General features: G+C 36.7%; 1 protein-coding gene across 1 annotated transcript; it reads right to left on the bottom strand.

Annotated features, from left to right (window-relative positions):
* Nucleotides 1-8,675: 8,675 nt before the first annotated feature.
* LOC145774776 (kelch-like protein 26) lies at nt 8,676-23,870 on the bottom strand. The gene is made up of 4 exons (XM_082586085.1): nt 23,764-23,870; nt 16,731-16,889; nt 11,082-11,229; nt 8,676-10,737 (listed from the first exon to the last, which is right to left on the bottom strand). The coding sequence occupies exons 1-4, from the start codon at nt 23,804-23,806 to the stop codon at nt 10,635-10,637; spliced, it is 453 nt and encodes a 150-aa protein (XP_082442211.1). The 5' UTR covers nt 23,807-23,870; the 3' UTR covers nt 8,676-10,634.
* Between the last annotated feature and the right edge of the window lie 3,918 nt (nt 23,871-27,788).

The raw sequence follows: 27,788 nt of genomic DNA, 5'->3' as shown, positions 1-27,788 counted from the left end.
TACTCAGAAAAACTTCAGATTTTAGACGTCCTAGTTGTTGCAGAAATTTGGTAAAATTGCAGTGCTGAAATTTGGTTCATTCGTAGAATGATGGAAATTAACTGGATGGATAAAATCACTAACGATGAAGTGTGGAGACGCTCTGGGCGCACCCCTGGCGTCCTCATCACAACTATCAAAAAAAGGCAAATGACATTTATCGGGCATGTCTACCGCAAACGCGGAATTGAACACTCGGCAATGATGGGGTGATTTCCTGGTCAGAGACACCAGGGGCGTCCACGTTTGGAAATCTTCAAAAATCTTTTAACATGGACAAACCAAAATTTTGAAAACCTAATTAGAAGTATGGACAATCGATCGTTGTGGAGACTCACGGTAGACGACGCCTTATTCAGGCATGGCCGATGATGATGATGATGAGTTGTTGCAGATAAATATAAACATGGTAATAAAAGATGATGAAATAACACAAATCATTCTACCTATTGCATAGACTTGATCGTCCAAAAGAACTACAGAATAATAACGTCTTTTAACTTTCATCTATGAATTTTAGAGAATAATTGAAAAGAAAATTGGTAACACAACATCAGCAAAACTGATTTATTCCTCGATTTATATCAAGCCAGAGTCGAAATCGTGCTTTTCCTTGATAAGCATAGCCACAAATATTCAAGAACAAAATTTAAGAATAACAATGCTCCACACGATATGTAAGGACATGAACTTGATGAAGAATTTAAGATTCAATTTTGGTAGAGAAGCAATTTTTTTAACCATAGACATACAAACCTACCAACCGGACGGCAAACAAACCTTAACATAATAACACGAAAATAAAATGAAAATTACAAAAGTTTTCGGTCATACTCATGTTAGCCCTTTTAAAGTAACCAACTGACTGATGTTCTTTATAAGTTGAAATTACAAAACCGATTTACATACACAAAAATTGAAACGCATAAGAATGAAACGGCAAGGCAAAGGAAAGGCAAAATCACATGACGCTTAATTGCCTTGTTTTTTTTCAAGGCAATTAAGCGTCATGTGATTTTGCCTCTCCTCTGCCTTGCCGTTTCTTTCTTATGCGTTTCTTTTTTCGATTTTTGTGTATGTAGATCGGTTTTGGTTTTTCAATTTATGAAGAACATCAGTCAGTTGGTTACCGGAATTCACTATACTATACGACATACGTTGTGTACCATATGTTACAGTAGAGTTTGCAGTTTCTTTGTGAGATTTTTTCTAGCAAGCATAGCCAATTTTTTGCTTGCGAGTTGCCCAGAGAAGCAAGTGTTTTGCGTGGTGCAGAACAAGAAGGAAGGTGCAGTTTGAAATACAAATTTGAGCTCTCAATTTTAAATCAACTCAACCAAGCTGGAGACAGACGACCCAGAAAACAAGAAGGAGACGCCGTCTCTAAAAAGAAAACAAATGCATTCCGAAGAGGAGTACCAAACGGAAAACAACCCAGACGAAAATGGCAACAATACTACTACAGTCATATTGAAATCGAACCAGCCGGGAGAGCAAAAAAAAAACATTAAAAATGTATTCGCCGATACTGATCGACCGATGTCTGCAATATCTAATAGGCGAATACAAATCTGCTCAGCAAGACAAGATGGAGGACTTCAGATAAATGCAAACCCAAGCCAGATAGAGGTTATCCTCAAAACGAAGACACTGACGGATGGAAACACCATCAACATTCCGATCACCGCCTACGCCAAAAGACCACCTGGAGCAAGTGGAGTAATATATAATGTTCCTTTCGGCATGGAGGATGGAGATATTCTTGCGGCGCTGGAGGATGCGAACATAAGGTTGGTTAAAAGGTTTAATAAAAGAAATTCTGACTCGTCTGAACTAATTGCATCTACTACTGTATTATTATTCTTCAATAGCAAATCACTACCAGACTCAAAAAAATAGGTTATCAACGATTTAGACTCTCGCAATACATTCCAAAATCCTTAAGATGTTACAACTGCAATCGCTTTGGACACATAGCAAAATTCTGCAGATCTAAAACCAAATGTCTCTGATGCGGTGAACAACACAAGCATGATGAATGCCCAAGTATAGCAGTAAAATGCTCAAATTGTGGTGGAAATTCACGTCGCTATTTCTAAAAACTGCCCCAAGTACTTGAAAGAAAAAGCCATTCAGAAAATAAAAACCACTAAGAACCTAACATATATGCTGAAGCCTGCAAGCAGCAAAGAGCTGTAAATACAGAAATGCCAAGTTATGATCTGGACTTCTCTCCTCTTGTAGCAAGCACAACTCAAACAAACCAATTGAATAAAAATCTATCCTCTAACCAAACGAATGACAGTATAAATATAACTCCAGTCACAATGGAAAAGCCCGGACCCTCTAAACCAGTGGTTTTTAACCTTTACTAACCTGCCTAACCCTTACGCTATTCTGCAAGCTTTCGTCGAACCCCAAATTTTTGCTGAATCAGAAAAACAAGAATCTACCACATTTAGTAATAAGACTTCTGTTGTTCTTTTTCTGTGACCAATAGTGAGATTCGAGGCTTGGTCTCGAAAACAGCAATTCTCATGACATTTTCGCATGCAGCCGGTTTCCTTTTTTGCTTTAACTTCCACCAGAATAGAAAACGCATGCTCGCATAAATAAGTAGTTACGAATGGCATGAGAACTTTAAGAGCAACTTTTGTAATAACAAGATAACTTTCCATTTGTTGGCACCATAACGTTTGAAGATTTGTTGTGTTGAAGTTTCTTTTTTGCATCTCGCTTTCTTGCAACTCGATAATGTCATCCAAATATGGACTTTTTATATCTGCTGTAGTTGAAAAAAATTGAAAATAGAACTAAATTTCCTTGAACTTTAAGGAAATTTCCTCAAAAATCAAAAACTTCCTGCTTCTGCCGTTCCATACCAAATACAAATGTGAGGAAATTCATCTTTGGAGAAAATGACGTTTTTCTTAGCGATTGTTTTACAGTGTTTACGTAAAAAAATTTTTTTGTGTGTTACATGCAGATGACATCATTACATCACGCGTCACACACACAGATGTTTATTTACCATCACGTAAGCCGCATTCAAGTTTCAGCTGGACAATATTTTTCAAAAATATTCGCTGATATACCATTCAGTAGGCCGTGTGTTAATGTTTCAGAGGAGGTTAGCGCCGAACCCCTGAAACAGCTTCGTCGAACCCCAGGGGTTCGATCGAACCCTGGTTAAGAACCACTGCTCTAAACCAACCAATGTAGGAGACGAGAGCGGCCACTTTATAAATAACCCAATCCTATTTCTTGCCTTTTTAGCAGAAGTGATTACAAAAACAATGTTTGCTCAAAGCCAAAATAAAGAAATTGACATTTTTCAAATTATCGCCGATGCAGCAGGTTTTAGAATGGGATTCCTAACAAACTCGGACATGCTAAAATCACTAATAATTTAATCTTCCTCACAGTGTGGCACTGGAACTGTCGGTCAATTTATAGGAAAATCCCGAAATTGAATCAACTAATAGCAAGCTCACAAACCCCACCGGATATCATTTGCTTACAATAAACACACCTAACTCCTAAATACTCCCCTAATATGGATATCATCTCTACAGAAAAGACAGACCTGCTTACTTGGGAAAAGGAGGTGGTGTTGGAATCTGCATTAAAAAAAATATCTTCTTTACAGAGCTACCCATCCCGGATGCAGACCCACGGCTGGAAATTATTGGAATTAAAATCGAACACCTGACGGTATGCAGTATATATAACCCACCCACAAACTCATTTGCAGGTGACCAAATAAACTGTATTTTCTCTAACCATGATAATTTATTAATTTGCGGTGATTTCAATGCCCACCATGTCATGTGGGGGTGCAACAACAATAATAATAGACGGTATGCTCTACTTGAACTAGTTGAAAATCATGACGCAGTAATCCTCAACACCACTGTTCCCACCCACATGTCTTTAAACAAGCCGGAAAACCGATGGAACACTTTAGACCTCACTATTGCTTCTACTTCCCTTAGTCACAAATGCATCACCGATGTCACCAATGAATTTTTGGGTAGTGACCACTGCATAGTCGCTACTACAGTCAATGTTTCTTCCTCAGATAATGCAGAGTTTGTACCATCATGGGCATTCCAAAGAGCTGATTGGGCAAAGTATTCCAAATTATGCCAAGAAAATCTATATTCTTCTGTTGTCTCAAATGATATAAATACATTTAACCAAAACCTCTCCGAAACTATCTAACACTGCGCGTCTATAGCAATTCCTAAAACCAAACCATTCAAATTAAATGGCGTTCCATGGTAGAATGACGATTGTAAACGAGCAGTAAGGAACAAAAAAATAAAAATAGCACTACAACGTCTTCATCGTACCAGACACCCAACAGACATCCAAGCCTTTAAACGCCTCCGGGTAATTGCCAGAAAAACCATCATCCAAGCAAAAAAAAAAGCTGGAAAAGTTTCTGCTGTTCTCTCGATAGTAAAACAAAGCTTGACAAAGTGTGGAAAATTATTAAAAAATTTTCAGGCATAAAGGAAACCAAAAGAATTCCCACTCTTGCCACTAAAGTAGAAAGTGATACCAACAAAGCCAACATCTTTGCAGATCAATTTCTCTCAGTTAGCAGCTCAACCAACTGTTCAAAAACATTCCGTGAAAATTCCAGTCTTTCAATTTCGAACAATCTACAAACAAAACTGGCAACCCATTTCTACAATAAATCTTACAATTCACCCCTGCAAATGAACGAGTTGAAGACAGTCCTTAAAGGTAATAAAAACACTGCCGCCGGAGCGGACGACATTTATTATCAAATGTTATGTCATCTACCCCCTTGCAGTTTGAATATCCTCCTCGACTTCTTTAACTACGTCTGGTCACCAGGTACACTGCCACTCAAATGGAAACATTCAATCATCATCCCAATTCATAAGCCAAACAAACCAACGGGTATACCTTCCTCCTATAGACCAATTTCTTTAACCAGCACCCTTTGCAAAACTATGGAGAAAATAGTAACTAATCGCCTCAGATGGTATCTAAAACAGAACAATCTACTTCATCTTCAACAGTCTGGATTCAGAAAAAGACGTCGAACGACAGATCATATTATCAGACTCCACGACACCATCCAAAAATCTTTATCTTGCGGTGAATCAGTACAAACAGTATTTCTTGACCTTGAGAAAGCTTATGATATGGTCCTCGCAGTCCTCCTAACAGTCCTCACGCATCACGACGCAGTCCTCCTAAAACTATATGACTTAGGTATCAAAGGAGCCATGCTATCTTGGATCAAATCTTTCCTGTCAAATCATACTTTTCAAGTCAAGGTTGTTAAAGCTTTATCTACCACAAGAAAACTAGAAAACGGAATTCCTCAAGGCAGCGTTATTAGTCCATTACTATTCAACGTAGCGATCAACGATTTACCAAACTCAATTACCTCTTCTACAGCACTTTTTGCAGATGACTTCTGTTTTTGGAAAACAGGAGAAGACATCTCAACTCTGTCTAATATAATCAAATCTGACTTTTCAAAAACCAAAGACTGGTGTGATAAATGGGGCTTCAAGATCTCCGCAAACAAATCAGCGGTTGTGCTCTTTACAAACAAACGTAAATATGATCCGTGTACACTCGAAATAAAAAATTCGTTAATCCCCATCAAAAAAGACTACAAATACCTTGGAATCACATTTCAGTCAAATGGACAGTATAGCATCCATGCTAAACATGTTGCAGAAAAATCCAAATCAAGACTAAATGTTTTTCGTGTACTGAAGGGCACAAACTGGGGAACAGGAAAATCAGCAACGAAACTTCTTTGCATCTACAGAGCCATAATACGATCGGTTATTGAATATGGTATGGAAGCATATTTTGCCACAAACAAAACCACACTCCAACCAATTCTGACATTACAAAATGAAGCTCTAAGAATATGTATGAATATTTAATATGTAAATAATATGTAATATGTTTAATATGTAATAATAAGCCGTATGTTCATTGTTTATTCTTAAATGCTCGTGTTGTTGATTTTTCTTTTTTATATTGGTTGTAAGGTTCAGTCGTCCCCGCATGGTTTCATCAACTGGCACACCTCCAGTTGCTTTAGGTATGTGGAGCCAACTGGTTCTTCCAACTAATTCATCTACTTTAAACTGTTAGGTTTGGTGGCCGTGCTTAATTTACTTTCGTGTACGTAACCTTTGAATTTGCATCGCATGCACGTTTTAAACTTTTGTAGTTTTGCCACCTTTTCCTTTTGTTGGTTTTGTTCCCGTTCACTATTTGTAACTTTATCATTACTGTTGTTTTCCGACAAAGAAAAATAAATTGAATTGAATTGAATATGCTCCAGAGCAATGAAAGGTACCCCAATTTCAAACCTACAACACTACTGCAATGAATTACCCTTGTCAGTTAGATACGAGCAACTTTGTCTAAACTACAAAGCCCACATTCTGACATTTTTACGCCACCCAGCACATGACATCCTCGAGGAAAGTTTGCCAAGAAATTTGATCAACACAAGTAACTACCAACCATTCCATTCCCTCACCGAGACAATAGACACGAATATTACCGTAAACCTCATCCAAAAACCATCTATCCCACCCTGGGAAGTCTATATACCCACAACTGACTACATCCTTGTAACTGAAACCTCCCAGCTTGACCATCCAAATGCCATCTCTGGAATAGTCGCTGAGTACCTCACAAAAAATTACTCAAAATTTCTCAACATATACACAGACGGATCCAAGACCAACACGCAAACCAGATCTTCCTTTCTTGTAAACCGCCATGGAATAAAACGCTGTTTCACAATTAATAGATCCGCATCTGTGTTCGGTGCCGAACTGTTTGCAATAAAGGCTGCACTTATATGGATAAAAGAGACCAAACCAAGTAAGTCGGTCATCATTAGCAACTGCTTAAGTGCACTACGGACGATTTCAAATCCAACTTGGACAAAACACAGCTTAATCAATGACATACTTCTGCTTCACTCCAGCATTATATCAAATACAACAAAAGTAAAGTTTTTATGGATTCCTAGTCATGTAGGCATTCCTGGAAACGAAACTTCTGATTTCTTAGCAAAACTTGCTTCAGGAGCCATACCAGCAATACCAACATCAGCCATTACCCCCATCTCCGCAAACACAAAACTCAGCCTAAGTGATGTCAAAAACCTCACCGAAGATCTAGCTCTGCAAAAATGGAATAATCATTATATAAACAGTATCACAGGCCAACTCTACAAATCTATATATCCTGACACCAAAAGAGCAGAAACCAACAAAGTACCTGACCATCCAACCGTCTTTAGACTTATCACCGGTCACTGCCGTTTAAACCAACACCTCTTCAAGATCGGATGCCACACTTCTGGACTATGCGACACATGTATGACCCCTGAGACGGTGAATCATTTTCTATTTCATTGCAGTAAATATGCAACTCAAAGGAAGTGTCTTGAACAAAATCTGAGCATGTATGGAATAAACATATCGGTGAAAAATTTTGCTGAAAATCGTCCAACTATTACACATCTGCTGGCTTTTATAAACTCCTGCAATAAGCTCATTTAAATTATTATTTTAATCACTGTAATCATCCATGTTATACTGTAGTGCACCCGTGTCGTGTCTGCTCCCAGCCAGAGATCAATCGCTTTTTGCATTGATTCAGCGTCTACAGACGTTGATTCGGTGTGGAAGGCGATTGATTTGCTGGCTGGGCTTTCCTTATTTGTTTCAGTTTGTAACACCAAGCGTGTAATTCCGAAAAAGTGCCTGACTTTCGTGGGCCTAACCTCCTACAAGAATTTCGTTTCCACTAATGATGTGTTTAAACTACTGTATCGGATTATGTTGTGTCGTATTGCACCCTTCACTACGCCCTGTTGTGTTCTAACTGTGCTAAATAGCTATTATAAAAATGACTGTCGCTAAAAGACCTTAGATGTTGTAAAGCGACATTAAACAAACCATAACAATCAATCAATCAGTTGGTTACCATACTTGAAAAGGGCTAACATGAGTATTGCCGAAAGGGTTTGTAATTTTTAGTTTATTTTCATGTTATTATGTTAAATGGCGTCTGGTTGATAGGTTTTATTTGTCTATGAATGATTTGTTTGGGACGCTTAGCCCACAAATGATTTCAGTTTTATTGAAAAGAAAATCATGGAAAGAATTGGGACCAATATTTTTCGAATTGTAAGGTGGGGCAAAGCGGCAATGTTAACAAAAAACATTGATAAGTCATTCAACAGTTTAACAAGCGTGCAAATGTTTTGCAAGTAATTCGTTTTTATTTTCTTGAGTTTTGCTTTTACAATTTTTTGACATTATCCTACAATGGTTGCACTGCAAGACCATTTGTTTATGTGGTTTCTCGTCCTTGTCTCATTAAGTTGTAGTGAGTTGGATTCATAGAATATAAGATGCATGGTATAAACTGAAAAGTTTTGAGTTGATTCCAACTTTTTGTGTGTTTTCCATGTCGCTCATTACTCTTCATACGCATGCACTAGGGCTGCTTGAAACAAACTTTGTCTGGTCAAAACGAAACGCAATTCTTCATAAAAAAGTTTAATTCAAAACAAAATTAAGACAAATACTTTTGGCTCGAAACGAAAAGGACATATCAAAGAAAACCAATCGGTTGAACTGACAAACTCATGAGAACAAGGCACGTGCACAAAAGTAGTAGCAAAGCCAAGGGACGGCGTGACGACTTCAAAAATGTGCAAGGTATGGAAGTATAATTTTCAAGTTTGATTTGCCTAAAATGTAATATCACAAAAAATTCTTTTATAAGCCTCTGGCAGTTCAGATGGCATTAAAAACAGCTCAAGCATATTGGTGCCAATCTTAGGTTCGAAAATATATTAGCATATTGGAATACGTTTGCTGAAATCATTCGGTGTTTGTAACTTATTACGTTGCAAAATTAGGCTTCAGGATTTGTCATGGTTCCTATTTGCCTGCTACGCTTAATTTTACATATTGCCTGCCACAACATAAGTTTTAACAGAATCGCAAAGAAATTGCTCATTCATATCAGCAACATGGGACCATGCTTGCTTCCTTGGATCGAATCGTTCAACTGATGACAACCTTTCACCGATGTCGGCAGCATAGCCGAGTGGTGAAACCCTGGTACGACACTCGAAAAAGTTCTGCACCTTGCCGTCCACTTCATTTAAATCTTCAACCACCGCGTGTAAACCTGGATACGACAAAAAAACGGTGTCGCTGAGTCTTCGAATCCTCCTGTTGGAAAGGATTTGCAAGCTGATATCCAGGAATCGAATAAATATTCTGGTAACTGCATAGCTACTGTATCTCTATTATACAGTGTAGACTTGTTCTATTGCAAGGTCAACACCAAACATTCACGTTAAAGTAAACCATCGAGCAAAAAGCAAATAATTCAAATTAAAACTGTGTGTGAACCACACCAGTGCTGGAATGTGCAAGTGGTTTGAACTTGATCATTATCTTCGAAGCTTTGATTATACTGATGAATTGATGATGGAATAAATGAAAAAGAAGTAGAAATATCAGATAGCCTACAAATTTCGATTAGTTATATACAGTATTACGTACATTTCTATAAGTAAAAGAATCAAAGAACAAATTAATTTGAGTGCAGTGACCACAACAGTTTTAAGCAGGCGAACATTATCCCACAGCACGGTCAGGCAGCGCTGTGACTACTACAGCGCCCCAGCTAAACCAATTAGTCATCTCAGCAGAGTCTTTTGATGGATCTTTTAAAGAATGTTTCCTCATAGTAACGGCGGATAAACAATCTATCCGCAACTAGATACTTAAGTTCCGGATAGCAGCTCAGAGCTACTTCTTATAAAGATAGCATGACTGGACGATCAATATTGGATTTTGATTGGAATGGTTTTGTGTTGGAAATATCTGCTTGGATTGATTTGTTTTGAGAAACACGCACAACATAATGTAGCACATCGATCAAATTACATAATATATGAGCAATTTCTTCGGGTGCGCTTCAGCAAGTATATTAATTCGCTTGATAAAACCTTGGAAATGCGATTGAAATACAAAACAATGACAATTCAGTCAACGTATTGATTATATCACTTGCAAAGACCAGTCGAATAATATGTCACTAATTATTTTAGGAGACTGTGACCTCTTAACGAGTTGGTTGAGCATGTTGAACAGAGAATCGCTTGCATGCTATCTCTCCACCAGAGCTGGTCAGAGGTTAGCAGCAAAACAATGCGCGATGAGATCAACCAAAACGTGGACTACTATAAAACAACGTTGAAAACACATAAACATCGCTCTTTGTTCAGGGCGCTGAAAATTAAAGAAAACGATTTTCTGAAAAACATAATTTCATTCTTACATAATATGAAGCTCTTTCATTGTTTTGAAACGAGATTTCAACAATAAAATAGAAAATAGGTTTATTTGCTGTTTTTAACACAAGAAAAAGCAAAAAACATAAAACCAGACAAATAAGTCTGCTCTGATAATAAGGAAAGTAAAATATTTTGACATCGTCACAATCGTCATCGATGCAATGACCCGGTTAGTTTATCGCAATTAAATTGCAACAATGAATTGTGCGTCTTCAATTTCTTCAACATTTCCAACTACTTCCCACGTATTCTTCACTGCATCATAAGTTTCTATTGCGTCGGTTCCTCTGTAAATTGTGATCGAATAAAAATTAGAACATAAAGCAATAAAATTGAAAAACAAACCATTGTTGAAAACTGATAATAATTGAATTATTTCAGTCAAATCAACTTCTTCGTTTGCAAAAGTTGGATATTGTAAAGTTAAAATATTAAAAACAAAATAGACTAAAACTTGAAATTTTACATCAGCGATGGACAGATTCAACCAAACTATGTTTCAATAAATTGTAATGATCTCATATTAAGTTATTAGAATCTCGTGTGTTTCTATTCACAGGTTGGTAGACTCCATTAATTCAACTTATTCATGCTTTCTATGCATTGATGACGTTCACAAACAACCACTCACCCTCCAGTGACATACACTATCCCGTCTATGACGCATGAACCGTGGTATCTTCTTGCAACGTTCATATCAGCAACATCGGACCATGCTTGCTTCCGTGGATCGAATCGTTCAACTGAAGACAGATTGGACAAATTGGCGCCAAATCCTCCTGTTCGGACAAGGTTTCCAAGTCAATATTCACAAATTGTATAAATATTTTGGTAACCTTAGCTGCCTCGTTTATGCAGTGCAGACTTGTTCTATTGCAAGGTTTACACCAAATAATCAACTCAAGGTAAACTAAATGCATGCAAAGTATATCGGCCATGATGAACAAACTGTCATAGCATCTACATTGGCTTGTTAAGTGAACGATTTTGAATGAGTTGCAAAAATAGCAAAATTTTGCTTCATCTTACAACAGTGGTTCCCAAACTTTTTTGAGCGCGACCCAAATATGAGTTTGGTGAACATCTCGCGACCCAAGACGCAGAAAATCTGTATAAACAATTTCAGCAGTCTATACTGGTTTTGCAATGTTTGCCTGCTTCTTCTTCTTCTTCTCTCGTTTGACTTGTAGTAGCTTAGATTGGCAATGCCTCATCGTGTAGCCATGATACGGTAGTTGGGTCCGGTTGTCAAATACGGTACCGATGTTTCCACTTGGAGGCCGTAAGATGGAACATTCGTGGAGTATGTGTAGCATTGTTTGTTCTACCGCTCCGCAGACACATATCGGCGTATTGTGCAACCCCCACCTAAACAGATTAGCTCCAGTGCAGCCAACGTCACATCTGATCCTGTTCAATGTGACCCATGCCTTTCTTGAGAGGTCTGCTCCAGGAGGGATGGAGAGTGCTGGTATAACTGAAAACTGGGGAGGGATATGTGGCAGCTCGTTCCATTCCTGGGCCCATGTCTCCATGCAGCTGAAGTTCTTATCCACAAGCGGTGTAGCATATCGATGAAATGGTTGATGACAGGCGTTGACGTCTGACTGGTCCATATCTTTGGGAGTGACTGTGGAGAAGGTGTTGAAGATCGAGTCTTGCATGCAAAGCCAGTTTGTGAGAGGCTTCTTCCCTACGGACATGAGCAGGAGCAATGCCAGCCAAAGTTGGTAGATAAGCAGTAGGTGTGGGGCGGAGACAGCCAGTGATGATGCGCAAGGTGTCGTTAATGCATACATCCATCTTTTTTGTGTTTCTGCTACGGTTCCACACAGCTGTGGCATATTTGGCTGAGCTGTAGACCAAAGCTAGTGCACTTGTACGCAAGGTTGATGCTCGGGCTCCCCATCCTGTTCCTGCAAGGCATCTCAAGAAGTTATTTCTCGAGGTAACCTTGGCACGGAGTGACTCCATGTGGGATCTGTAGGCCAACTGCCGGTCAAGTTTTACTCCAAGGTAAGTTGGGTTTGCAGCATAATATGGTAAAGGATTTCCGTTTAGCGAGACAGACATTTGACGCTGGGATTCCCGATTATTTAAATGCCTGCTATAAACAAGACACAGACAACCAGTTGTAGAGTGGTGTAGCCTACTGTAGCTCGTCTTGCTCAGAGAGTAAGTAAAAGTGCTGGATTCGTTGTAGAGTCAAACCGGTTTGGCTTCAGTGCCTCTTCTTGGTGCTTAAAAATAGCCTACGCACATTTTTTTGCACATGTCGGATGTCTCTTCTTGTTCTTCTTTGTATTCGTTTGACAACACTTTATAACACAGCCTACGTAGCGGCTTCCCTGCAACCAGGGTCGCAGATAAAAATTAACTTCAAATTAAAAAAATAGTTCAGAAATCTTAAATTGTCAACTCAGAGAGTAATCTACGTTTAACGTGATTTGTTGAAGGAAGTGACTTGAATGCCGGTAAAACTGTTGGCCATAATTGATTGATAGAAGAGAAGCCAAATAAAAGTGTAGGATGCAATGATACTGTCGATGTTGGGATTAAAACAACTCAATAGAAGAAAAAAAAGTTTCTTTATAAATTAATTTACAACAGTCCTATTTTGGCAGATTTAGATCGTCTCTGCACGACCCATTTTCTGACCCTTCGCGACCCATGTTTGGGTCGCGACCCATACTTTGGGAACCACTGTCTTACAAGGACGAACATATTCATAGCAATTTGTAACAAAATAAGCAAATAAATATCATTTGAAAAACACATTTTTGCATTTTATGCAAAAACTCAATAAGTGACGTCATGCAATGTGAACATTTAGGAATGATAAGTGGTGATATATCGCAATCATCTTGAATCTGCGTTATAGTGACATCTAGGGTTGACATTCGTTCAGCCGTGGATGCTACGCGCGTGAATCGCTTGAGCGTTGTGTTTATGTAGATTGCGCTAAATAAGAACCCACTGTGTTGCTTCAGCACCTTCGCTTTGCTGTAATGTCCTGAAATTGCATTTATTGCTTTTTTTGGTTATTATTTTGTTATAACGATTATTTGGCACCGCATTATCAAATTTGTCTGTTTCATTTTAACATAAATATGATATTTCTTTCTGTCATTAGTCATTTCAGTTTTACATCGAGAGATGGCCAGGCCATTTAAAAACTAGTTTTCTACATTGTTCTGTATTGGTTCTACGAGCAAAATGCTCATGTTACAAATGAACAACTTAGAGTTGAAATAATTGATAAAATAAGTGACTCTTCACACGGCCTACTAGAACACGGCCAAATATGTTGCTATTTGAGGAAATTTCTAAGAGTCTGAATTGTTACAAATATAGCTATGACAAACCTGTTATCTTACCATTTCCAGAAGTAAGTAAAATAAGCAATATTTGTACCTAGACATATGTTTGGCTTGTTTAACCGGAGATTAGGTATGTATGTTAAGCACAACTTATGCAATAACAATGTAAAATATGTAAAATTTTCCAACTGCATCCTGGAGGTAGTATCGTTTGGTGTGTCGCTTTTGGTGCAATTGCATGTTCTATTTAAAATATCAAGGATTTTTTGTGAATTCTATGTTGTAGCCTAAGCGGTTCATTTGATGTGCTAATTTAAATTTTAGTTCGTTTTGTTTTCCACCAAGTTTAATTTTGCAAGTAAACTTTAGCTATTGGCAAAAAATCCTGTTATACAAAAAACCTAACGACTGTATGATGAGACTACCTCCAGGATGTAGTTGGAAAATTTTACATATTTTACATTATTATTGCATAGGTTGTGCTTAACATACATATCTAATCTCCGGAAAAACAAGCCAAAAATATGTCTAGATGCAAATATTGCTCATTTTACTTACTTTTGGAAATGGGAAGATGATAGGTTTGTCATAGCTATGATTGTAACAATTCAGACTCTTAGAAATTTCCTCAAATAGCAACATATTTGGCCGTGTTCTAGTAGGCCGTGCTCTTCATTATTTTGTAATGCAAGATGGCAGTGACAACAAGCGGTTTTCTAAAAATCAACATATTGTATAATTATTGACAATGTCGATGATATTTCTAATTCAAAATTTCCAAATCGCGTAGCAGAATATAAAACAAAAGATGCTGATCTAAACTTTGTTTTTGAAATACTGAATTACATGATTCTCTCTGATTCCGTTCATCACTTCTTTCTATAATCTTGGTTAAAGTGTTTTCCACAGAGACATTGTTTTGACAAAAATATAAAACTTTTTTGTTGCACATAGTATGCTGATAAATTCTGGTTCACTTGTTTTATTGATTTGTTACAATTTGCAGAATTCAGCTGATTTTTCCGACTGTTGATAAACAAACAACTTTTGTCAAACAGTCTCCAAGGTGAAAACTTAAAGCAACTTCTATTTGCCAACTTTCCGTTTCCCAAAGTGAAGCTTACAAACCAGTGGAATATTTAAAATGTGGCGAGATCGATCATGCTGGAAATGTTTTCGGTAATGGCGACCTTCTAGCAAATCATGTATTGGTGTTAAAAGTCGATCTTTGTTGGTGGACTGATACATTCATTAAATATTCAACTTGTAAGCAAAACTCAGATACACTCATAGATGTAGAAAATGATCTTAGAAGCTTCAAGCTGTTCATAATGGTGGACGCACAGCAATTTCCTGTGTACTTGGCAACGACAAAGCGAATATTTCAGTTTGCTTGAAGTTGTAAATTTAAGTTGGCTACTGGAATTTAATATCAAAGTTTTGTTTTTAAAAGCATTACTGTATGTTCTTAATGAAGTTACTACCAATTCTTTATAAATTCAAGGAAATGTTGAAGTTCAAGTTAATTTTTTTTTCATATAATGATCTGACAATATCTGCTCTGTCATTAGGTGCAGCAATGTAAATCCCTAAACTGGAAGTTCGAGGAAGAAAAACTTATATTTAGCTGTTCACGACTTTTTGTATCAAGCAGGTTAAAAGACAAAATTTAACAGTTGCAGGCTGATCAAAAACTAACAAAACATGGAAGGCCAACCCGTGTAGCCTTGTGACGTCACAATGACAGTCGTCATACTAGCAATGGTTTGTTTCGAAACTTTTCAAGACAGAAGAGAAGTTAATGCAATGCAGCAGGTCTACTCATGATCAACAGAACTTGTTGAAAGTTTTGCAAAACTAAACTGCAAAACTTGCAAAGTTTTGAATTTTTGGGACTTTGTAAGATTTGTGTCAAATTGAGCAATGTTAGTTTGACCATTGACATCCAAGAATCATCCACATTTAGGTCACAACCCAGTGGTTGAGTAGCACTGAATCAAGTTGAAGTTCCCGTGCCTGGTTAGGCGTAGGGTGGCGCCAATCTATGCTTTGTCATCCTTTGTTCACATAACTTCTCAAAGCGCCGGACACGCCACACTCAATGCGTTGGACTGGCCTTGTGACGTAATCTTGTGTACACTTCCTCCAAACTGCGCTGTTCTGAACGCCACGAAGGAGGATTGTGAGTACCGGGTTTGGTTTGTTTTAAAACTTTGATACTTATTTCGTTTGTCATGGAACCCAAGCTTGTATAAACAAACGATCCAGATACTAAGCCAATGAAATGGTTACTAAAGTCAAACATGGCCACCTGAAGATGCGGCCTGATTTGTCACATTTTGCAGATTTTGATTACCGTTGCTGCTAGTGTTTGATTGACATTTTCTGAATTTTTTTTTACATTTTGCGGTCTCTTAATGATATAAAAGCTTTTTGTTGCCTTGGGGAAGCAGTAGCAAATGAGAAAAAGTAAGTTGAAAAACGCTCAATCAGACTGTTATTGAAAAATTAACAGTCTGACTAAAATCTTCGAAATCAAATTGTCTTTGTTTTTCATCATCTGAGAATGTTTAAACCCATTGTATCGTCTGGGGAAAACAGTAAAGAAAGCGTAAAAATATAATATTTAGAAAAATTCAATTGAACATTTGCCTAATGTTGGCAAAATCTGGAAATTTCTGCAAAATGTGACAAATCAGGCCGTATCTTTAGGCAGCCATGAGTCAGTTCTCAAAAGTTGAGAAAAAACTCGTTAATTAAATCATTTAATTTAACATTAACTTTTTTATTAATCAACTTTGAAAGCTTTTCTCATGCTCGCCTGGTGCTTAGTTGCGTATGTTCTATTAATTATATTGAGCTACTCAGCAAAACTTCTGATTTTAGAGTCCTAGTTTTTTACAAACAGATTAATATAAACATGGCAACAAACGTTGATATAATAACACAATCAATCCTACCCATTGCATAGACTTGATCGTTCAAAACAACTGCAGATAAACCAAATCTTTCAACTTTCATGGACGGAATTCTTCTCCACCGACCTTCTCGTGGATCCATGCATTCCACTGTGTTCAACACCCCTCCATCATTATAACCACCGACAGCGTATATCAACCCTGTTGGAGATTGATAGTTTGTTAATAATAATATTCCAATTTTATCCTCATATTTTAAATATAAAAATGCAACAAATAGTGATTGTTGCGACTGTGTCAATAATAATGATGGAAGATGCGACGACTACAGGAGTGCTGCACACCAGCAACTACATCCGTTCATTTTACGAACTCAAAAATTTGGCATTAAATATTTCCGTTCCAAAAGTTTTTAAATTTGAAAAAATATTTTCTCTTATTAAACATGAATATAAACCAAAATAAAGTGCAACAAAGAAATTTGTTTTGATAAAAGTCAAGAAAAAAATTATTACGTTAGCATTGTAACTTCATCATCTTTTGATAAGCAACAAGTGTGATTGTACAAAGGCCTACACAAAGAATTAATAAAGAATTTGTAACACATCTTTATAGGCTATTATTTTAAAACAATATGGCGCCATATTTCATAGCAACACAAATATGGCAACCTCGACAAAATGTCAAATTCGGCAATTGTCAGTGACAGCATTTGCATGCGTATGTTGCCGTTCCCATGATGAAAACGGGCGAACATCATTACATACATTAAACAAAAATAACTCAATGAACCAATCTAGGACTGAGTTATTTTTGCATAAAAATCGATTCGATGAAAATCAAAGCTATGGAGTCGAACGAAAATTTGCAAATTCTTGATTTCTAACTGTACGACTAAGTCCAATCTAACGTTCAAAACTGGCACTTTTTTCAAATTCCAAGCTGCATTGTGAGAAGAGTGATCGGTTTAATGATGTTCTTGGTATATCGTCACTTAACTACCAAAAATCGTTATTTAATTTGATATGAAGATACATAAAACTTGTAAGAGAGTGACTAAAACAATGAAAACTATTAATACTACAAAAAGTGCTGAATGCCAAGCAAAAAGGCAAAGCAGAGCAAATTAAATCAAATATAGTTATTACTATCTGAAGCCTTTACAAATTGTTTCACCTAACGGATCATCAGAAGGTCTTAATCAAATAGATTCTATTTGAATAAGACCTTCTGATGATCCGTTAGGTGAAACAATTTGTAAAGGCTTCAGGTAGTAATAACTATATTTGATTTAAGAGAGTGACTACATATATTTAAGCATAAAAGTGTCCGACACGAAAACATTTCAAAAATACTTCAATTACTTTAATTTGACGCAAAAGAGTTTGTCTTAACTGAATTTAAAATTAAATGGCCAAGAATTTCGTTTTCATTGTAAAAAAAACGTCATTTCGAGCAAAACATAAGCTACTGTACGTACCACTAAGTCAAAAGAACAATCATTGAGACAAAGAACTGAACTTAAAACAGAAAACTGAAACAATCGAGGACATAAAAATAACACAACCAACAAACGTGCTATTGTTCCTCGTTTTATATCAAGCGAGTCGGAATCGTGCTTTTTCCACCGGTTCCGACTCCAGATACCTCACAAACCTTCCGACTCCACAGCCCTGATAAGCTCAAATAATTCAATACAAAATTTAGAAATAACAATTGCTGCATCCGATATGTAAGACATGAATTTTATAAAAGTTTCAAGATTTGTTTGGGACGCTAAGATCACAAATTATTTTAATTTCATTGAAAAAAGAAATCAACAAAAGAACGGAACCAACATTTGGTGCAAAGTGAATAATGTTAAAAAAAGCATTGAAAAGTTAATTTCCGGATGAACAAACGTGCAAACATTTTGCATCTATTTCTTTTTCTTGGGTTTTACTCTAACGATTTTTTTCACTACAAACAGTGTGTTGCACTGGAAGATCATTATTTTGCGAATGTAGCTTCGATGTCATGTCTCATTACGTTGCAGTGAGTTGGATACACAGAATATACGATGCATGGTATAAACGAAAAAGTTTTGTGTTGGTTTCAACTTTTTTTGTGTTTTCCATGTTGCTCATTACTCTTCATTTGCATGCACTAGGGCTGCTTGAAACAAACTTTGTTTGGTCAAAACGAAACGAATTCCTTCAAAAAAAGTTAAGACAAATACTTTTGATTCGAAGAGATGTAACGATACCAATATTATCACCGATACCGATATCACTTCTTTAGGTCGATACCGATATTTTGCCGATACTTTAGTGTTGCAAAAAGAACTGTTTTGGTATTAGCAAGGAGTTAGATCAAATGCTAAGTTTGACCTTATTTGCATAAAATTATTAAAAAAATTTTGAATTGGCATATTTCAGTTGTAAAGATTTGATTGATCCAATTTCTCTGCATTGTTGTGCCATAATAGTAGTGTATTAGTAATAAAAGGCCGCCATGATTGAGGACTGGGGCATTAGGAAATAAACATCATAATTGCGGTTTCTGAAAAAATAATAAAGGGTTTGCGCAAACTCTCCACATAAGCTATCATAATTTGGAATAACATACAAAACTTAAACCAAGTCATTTCTGTAGTCATACAAAAGTATTCGACAAGTGTTCAACCTAAGGGCGCTTGTTGTTTGGTTGTTGCTTTAGCCAGGATTGATAAGATTTACCCAGTCAGCAAAGATGTATAATTTTGCATCGTTTCTACATCGCTAGACGTTTAAAAAAACATGTAATTTGTTTTTTTTAATAGACTGGTTCTATCAGTTTGTGATCTAATTTCAACCTTTTGTTGTTATAACTTATCAAGCTTGAAGAATGTCATGACAGTGTAAGTAGGCTACGGGCTACGCAACAAACTCCCACAGTGATCACCACTTGCTCCTGACAAGTCAAAGAACATCGTTGTCTTGTGATGTTGTCAAAGTGCGTCCAAGGAAGAGCAGTTTGGAATGCCGAAACCGAATCGGTTCGAATCATAAACTGTTTGAATAATTCGAATCTTTAATTGGATTCGGTATATATCTTTTTTCGCGTCACATTTACGTTATTTATCACGGATGAACTGCGTGCAAGCAGTGCAACAAATACGTTGTGCAAGCGTACACACGCCGATTGGCTTAGCAGTTGTAGGTTTTCCTTCACAACTGTGATAATCCTCGTTTAAGCGTTGCAACTTGCATGTATTTGGCCGGCTATATGACCCAGGATTACTGTGATCAGCAATTTTATTGCGTTTAGTTGATATAATGTTGCATTGTTTGGCTAATTTTTGAGAATATATGTTTGAGCGTTTTGGTTCTTCTCAATTAGATTTTAAAAAATTAGCGAAAAGTAAAAAGCGAATGGACGATTTCTGTGCTTGACTGAACGTCACTCTGTACTTCCAAGATGCTAACGGATTTGCGGCGATTTTTCACCATTTATCACTTTACAGCAACGTCAGGAAAATTTATAATGTTAAACCGTTTGACTTTGCAAGAAAAGTGCGAAATTTTATTTAGAATCGATTCATTTGGTTTGAACAGGCTTCAAATGAAAACTACGTTTGCCTCTGAAAACGTTAAAGCAGAACTTTCGGGAGAACCTCAAGTGAAACAAGTAACATTAGCCAACATACGTCTTTTGCTAGTTAACATAATATTGTTAATTTAATTTCTTAAAGTCAATAATGATTATCGTGATCTAACGTAGGCTTTAGTATTTGATTTGTGCGGTCAACACCACTGCATCCAACAGTGCAACAGCCATTAATGCAACAATCGTTTGGTTCATTAACACCAAGATTAATAAGCATTTTTCTTGCATGACGTTCTCGTAGCACACCGTTTTTAATTTTTTTCAACGTTTGCAGACAATAAATCAATCTAACCCATTGTCTGTTGCTTTGTTTTAGGTTTGAACAAGTTTATTGCATCAACGGGAGCAAAACAAAATCTTGTCAGTGGATAGGAAGAGGCTTGGAAAGCCATAAACACTGCACTGTAATTACTTACGTTTTGACAGGTATAGTTGGTACCCTGAAACAAAAGCTTGACTTCATTTTGTGTTTACTTCATTTTCTTTGGCGGAAATATAATTCTGGATTTGTTCTAATCATTGTAGAATAGATTCGAATCCTTAACTATTCCAAAATGCCCATCCCTATTTGCCTCACGTTTTTGTGGTTTCTTATAGGCCTAGCGATAATTGCTCTTCGCTATTTCTGTTGCGTTGCTTGGTTTGCGTTGATGCAACAAAATGTCGGTCTGTAAAAAACTTCAAAAACAAATCCATGAATGCTAATTACGAAATGTTGCTTTGGTGTATTGTAATGTTAATACGTTATGTCTGATAAGAATGAATTGAAAACGAGTCTAATCACTCAAAATGAAAGCAATAGGACAACGAATCCTCACTGAACCAATCAGCAAAAGGTTTTGTTACGCCTCAACCTTATTTTTTTTGATTTGCGGAGCAGATATAAACCTTAAAAATCATATGGATTTATTCTTGATATGTGATTTGACTACACATACCACATATTGATTAATGGATACTTTGCTTAACTGAACTTCAAAGTCAAAGCGAATTAATTTTTCACATACCAAACCACCTGTGGTGATCGAATTTGATGATTCATAATTCGATAAAATGTTGAGATGATGTTACGTCATTACGCCGCTTTGAGATGTAATTTCATGACGTCGTATGGACAAAAACCTTAACTAGTTTTATGCTCTATTGGAAGTAAAAAAGAAAGACACATGATAAACATTGGCGAAATTGAGTCTCATTCACAATTTAAGAATGGAGCAACGCAAAACTGCTGAAACAAAACGTTTTGTTTGAGTGATATAATCACTGCAAGTAACCAATGCCAAAAGGCGCGTGCAAGAAGTCATGGGAACGTGAAGTATCAAACATTTGAACAGGTTATTATTCTACATCAGTGTGACGTTAGTTACTACGGTACTTCAAAAAATCTTCTTGCTAACTGTGAAAAATCCGCAGCAAATGAATTTTTCTACATTTTTAAATTCGGTAAAATTTTGCCGATACCGATACTCCAAAAATGGCCGATATCGATAGAGATATATCGGTACATCTCTAACTCGAAACGAAACAGATATATAAAAGAAACCCAATCGTTTGAACTGACAAAATCGTGATAACATTGCAAATGAATAGAAGCAGTAGCAAAGCCAGGGAACTGGGACAGTCGTAGGTCGTAATGTCTTATGGCATGTATGACGTGAAAACAATTGGTTTTAACTTATAAAAGTGACGGATTAAGGGCCAATTGAGCAAATGCATGCAAATTACGCATGCATTCTATTTCTCACAACCCATACATTAATGAACACTTCCACAGTTTGCTTCAATAACAAAGAGGAATGAAACTCACTTTGGAACAATATTGATTGAAATTAGCGTTGAAGCTAAAATATATTTAAAAAAATGCAAACTGAGTGACGACTTCAAAAAAGCGTAAGGTATAAAGGTTTAGTTTTCAGGAAATGATTTTCATAAGCAATTCAATATCTCAAAAGCATAAGCTAATATCTGCTTGCTGTTCAGAGGGCATTAAAAATTGTTCAAGTGTTAATCGCTTCCTTACAAAAAGCTACAACACGTCACAAAATGAGATTTTTACTTTTGCTGTCAAAAAGATGTTTTGAGGCTCAAAACAATATTAAAATCAATATTTAATTCAATGGACATTAGTTTGTACGTATCCATTGGGTTTCCAAAACTGTTGCAGTTCATTCTAAACATTTACACCTGGTGCTTTTTCCAACTATTTGTTTATATTTTCTTGAAACTCAAGTGAGCAGTTTTGTCATATCCAGGCTGATGCTCTGTCATTGAAGATTTAGATTAAGTGGACGTGAAGACAAGGAAGCCAACCTATGTGCCACCTTCAAGCATGTCATTGTGTGTGCCAAGGCACAATGGATAGGTGTCAAACCGACGTCACCAGCATCGTGCAAGCGCTCTCACCTCTCAGGTACGTAGTCGATAACCAATAAGATGATTATAATGAACAAAGAAAGGAGCACAGGGTAGTTATCAATTATCTCATTTTGTGGTAAATATTCAATTTTGAATGAAATGGCGAAATATCATTCAAAGCATGTTGATTTTTGAAGCGGTCAGAGATGCTTGTGCGTTTCGATTCAAACTCATAGAAAACATCGGACATATTTTTTTAATATCAGGACTTTAAAATTATCTCTTAAACCTGAATTTTTGTAAAGTCCATTTAAACTTGTTAAGCAATATGATTTGCTGCTAAAAACGAAATAAAAAGAATTATTTGACAAAAAATGATGACGGGCGATATTAGTTTTCTTGTTTTTTGACTTAAGACTGATCTGTTTTCCTGAACGCAGTTATGCAGAGGCAAGAGATTAAACGACAAAAGAACTTGAGCATTGTGCAGTAATGGCTTGTTCGACACAACAGTCGACTAACTGTGCAATAATTACAGTTTAAAAACATTCGATTTGATGAGATTGATCAATCCCACCATGAATCGAATGGGATTGTGATCATGTTGTTGTGCTCAATACAATAAAGAATGGTTTGTAAAACCAATGAAATTATGAGATATATAATGGATTATTAACTGCAGACAGTGACCTTCCGGTCTCGTCCACCTTCCGGTCTCGTCAGTGCAGTGTTTACACTGGAATGGCCATGGAGGTATATACCTCCATGTGACATTTTCCTATCTGCGGTACGTAAGCACCAAAAATAGTACTACTGCCAACCTTGCCAAAGTGCTCAAACTGCAAGCAGTGAGCTTTGCGCAATGCATAGCAAGGTGCCCCCAGTAAAGTGCTCAATCGGCGTAAGCCAAGAGCGTCAATGGTTTTATTAATGGATTATTAGTTTTATTAATGGATTTTTATGTGCTCATAATATTTACTTATAAATTTAATAAATGAGTTTTACGGTATGACAGTATTGGCACCATGTATGAATTACTTCATCACAACACATTGACTTAAAAACTAATTTAATTTTTCAACAAAGTTCAAACCTCCAGTGGAAGCCAAAGCATGAACACAACGACCTTCAATCATATCAACGCTGTTGTACCATTTGTCTTCAACAATGTTGTAACTTTCACATGAAGTCAAACCAGTCCTAAAACTTTTCCTGCCACCAACAGTGAAGATGGAATCTGTTCATGTATAAACAATGGTTCTCCTCAATGGTAATTTTGTTTACAATAATATATTAAATAAATAATAGAAAATTAAATAGATTTATTTTTTTCATAATTACTGCCAAAAAGAATACAAATTTTATATTAAACAATGCGAACAAATTTTGTTATGTATAAGCGCTGGAATTAAAGCATAATTAAAATCCTGTTATTTTGTATTACATAACAATCAGAAACAAACCAATAATTTATGTTGCTATTCTTATTGATTCAAAGATCTTCAAAAAAAAGAACCTTGATTATTTTCTGGAAGTAGGTAGGAACGAAAAACTCATTGAGTTAAGTGGACACCTTCGTTACCAGAAACTCATTCAATATTTATTCAACGCTACGTGTGAGTATATAAATTATGCCTGATACTTCCCTAGAAAAGATTTCCTGGAGGAGGAAAATGAGAGGTGGCACAAGGTTTTCAAAAATAAAAACGGAGGACGTTAAAATAAAAACATAAACTACGCAATTATAGACTATTACTAAGCTATATTATAGATTATGTTTATACTTTATGAATAACGCAGAAAGCCTCATGAAGTGAAAAATGCTTGGTCTTGCGTATAAAGCGCTTGATCAATGTATATGAACTTGTTTGGCTCAGGGGTGGTTTAAGCAACACACAAAGTACTTCAAAATTGTTTGTGTTTTTTAAAAATTCCTTTGCTTTGGTCTTCTTTCGAGTTCAACTTTTCATTTCAGGAAATTCCTTTAGCAGATTTGCTTCAAATATTACTAGTTTATAACTATTTGATCACCTTTCAGCAAAAGCAATCAAACTTTGTTTCCAACAAAATAGGCCTGTTACAATATTGCAGATCAGTGGGGTTCAATTTAATTTTGTCCTTGGCTATTTGGAACCTTATTTGCGCTCTAGTGATGATGCTCACTTGAAGTAGCGATTCTGAATCCATAATTAGGTTATTTAAATCTGTTTTAATATGCCAGTCAATATGTCATGTATGGTCGAGGCGATGTATCAACATAAGTATAAGATAGTCACACGGTTTATAAAAACTTTCATCTTGGACCTAATTTGTTCTGCAGCAGAGTAAACGTAAATCACTACAGTAAGCATTTAAAAAAATATCCTTTTGATGCAAACATAAGTTAACATCTTATTGTAAGTCCCATGAAAATTGTTTTCGTACTCCACAGAAATTTTTTTGCATGTTCGCTACAATCGTTCAGATAAACTTTATGTCACTAACCTGGATATCGAGTTTATTGATTTGCAGAGTGTTTTACAAATCTATTTTCTCTTTTTGAGTTTATTATCACTTATTAACATAAGGTGACATAGACATATAAAACTCTGCACTTTATTGTTGATACATTAATATGCGTATTGGATCTATGTGTTGCTCTCAGCGCTTTGCGATCGCAGCCGTACGGACGGGTACATTATTACACCGACTCCACTTCTTCAATGCTTAGTGCTAAGAGCAAGAACACAGTTTAGTGCTAATTTTATAACGTCTCAGACATGACCCGACAAGGTATAGAACTTACGTCTACCGATCAAGAGGTGGACGTTCTATTCACTACACCACATAGCACATAACATTGTTCTGAAGGCTAAATCGCCTGCAGTGTCAATTTATGTTATTGTAGAATGTAGAGTGTACCAGGCTGTGACGTCATAATTTCAGTAGCATCTATGCAAAACTAAAATAGATTGGTGAAAATCGCTGAACAAAGGCAGCGCCCTTCATTAGTTTAGTTTGTCATGATACCGTCCGGCCCTCTTTTCTGTTATCGGTTAAAGACGTTCGCACGTTCGACGTTAGTGAAAAACTGACAATCGCTGACAAAGGCAGCGCCCTTTTCTTACTATGTGCTAAAACGTATTTTAGAGATCACCTTACGTAAATACAAGAGCATCGTGATGCTTATTATCAGCAGGGTTGGAAAAAATCATGATTTTTTTAAAAAAATCAGAAAAATCGGATTTTTTTGATTTAAATCGGATTTTTTTGATTTAAATCAGATTTTTTTGATTTTTTTTATATAATAAAGCGTCGAGTCTAGTTGGGGGAAGAGATCATTTTAGTAAGATAGCAGAATTATTTTTAACCCCTTGATTGATTGAAAGGCTTTGCTTTGCAAGTGTTTAATCATTTTTATTATCATATTGTAGGCTAACCTGTCTATTGCACATATTTTTAAGTAGGTGTGATATGTTGCTTTATACTAAATCATAATGTGCATATCGAGATTGAGGTACGTCTCAGTCTGTCATCTCACTACACTAAGATCTTTCCTTACGTTTAAGCACACATCACTTTGCTTTTTTGCTCAACTGATGCATAGCCTACAACCAGACTTTTTGCAAAGAAAGTTTAACTGTGTAATATTAATTATGTTACCGACGTACCATACCAAAACAATAAAAGTTCAGATGACACAAAATTGCAGTTTATTTTGCATTGAGAAGTTTGTACATAAATACAAGCTCGCCAGCTTTTGCAGTGCCCAATCGATTTCGAACTTCTGATTGAACCTGACCAAAAGTGGAAAAAACTCGCTCAAAAACTATTGGTCACAGCGGTAAACCATAATCTCTTCGTGGGAAAATTGTAACATAAGATTCCCGAATCCGTTCGTCTGTACGTAATGACCGAAAAATAAACACACTTTCGAAACGTCTATTCAAAGGTGTATTCCAGTAAAATTAGCCCGCGGCTATCAAAATCGAGGGGGTGCAACGCCGTACACCTCTAAAACTGTCACGACAATACAAATTACTTGGATAAAAGACGGAGAATTTGTCCAGCTAGCAAGCACCAAATAAACCAGTTAAATGTGCGACCGACTTCCAACAAACAACTTCGAGAATGAATCAGAAAAATTTGTGATAACTCAAAGGCACGAGAGCAGTTCGTGTGACGCAATTTCATGTCCAAACAGGTTTCAACTGAAACAGGTTTAAACAGGTTTGACACGAGTCTTACGGACGATGGTGCAATTTTGGCTCATGTTTTAGGAATTTCCATGACGTAATATTCAGTAGACCCGAACGGTTTCTACATGACGTTTGACCAGGCGAACAACCGTCTGGAACATAGCGGCCCCTAGTTATGACAGTCTGACATGGCATAACTAAAAAAGAATTGACGACAATTGTGAGCCAATGAATAAAAACACATGATACACAAATTGTTTGAATCACTCATAGTCCGGCAGCCCGTGACGTTTTTGTAACATCATAAGGTACAAAAGGTTTGAGTGTTTTATCAACCTTGCCCCACTGTGGGATGTTCAGAAACCCACATCCGAGGTTTCACTGCTGGGGCGTTTGGGGGCTATGGCCCGGTGAAAAACCCATTTTGGGGGTCAAAAAAACATCATAATGTACAAGAACAAAACCTACGCCAGAGTTTATGCCTTCACTTGTAGACTTTGGAACAAGTCGATCTGGGTGCCCCAGGTGGGGCATTCCCGAATAAGGGGCCCCCAAAGTTGGGGCAAAATACGTAAAAATAACATCATAAGGTACAAAGATGGAACTTCTTTCATCAGTTGGGGCATGTTCCACTGAGTTCGAAACAACTTTTCTTATGGCTCCAAGGTGGGGCTTGACCTCATTTTGGGGGTATAACCCCTAAAATTCACAAAATTAACATCATAAGGTACATGGATGAAACCAAGTGTAGGTGATAGTACCTCACTTACGGACTTCAGAACATTAAAATTTGGTCGCCCCAGGTGGGGCATTCCCGAATAAGGGGCCCCCAAAGTTGTGGCAAAATACGTAAAAATAACATCATAAGGTACAAAGATGGAACTTCTTTCATCAGTTAGGGCATGTTCCACTGAGTTCGAAAAAACTTTTCTTATGGCCC

This window comes from Aplidium turbinatum, chromosome 7 (assembly GCF_918807975.1).
Source record: "Aplidium turbinatum chromosome 7, kaAplTurb1.1, whole genome shotgun sequence".
NCBI classification, from domain to species: domain Eukaryota; kingdom Metazoa; phylum Chordata; class Ascidiacea; order Aplousobranchia; family Polyclinidae; genus Aplidium; species Aplidium turbinatum.
This window is presented reverse-complemented; position numbering and strand designations above follow the sequence as displayed.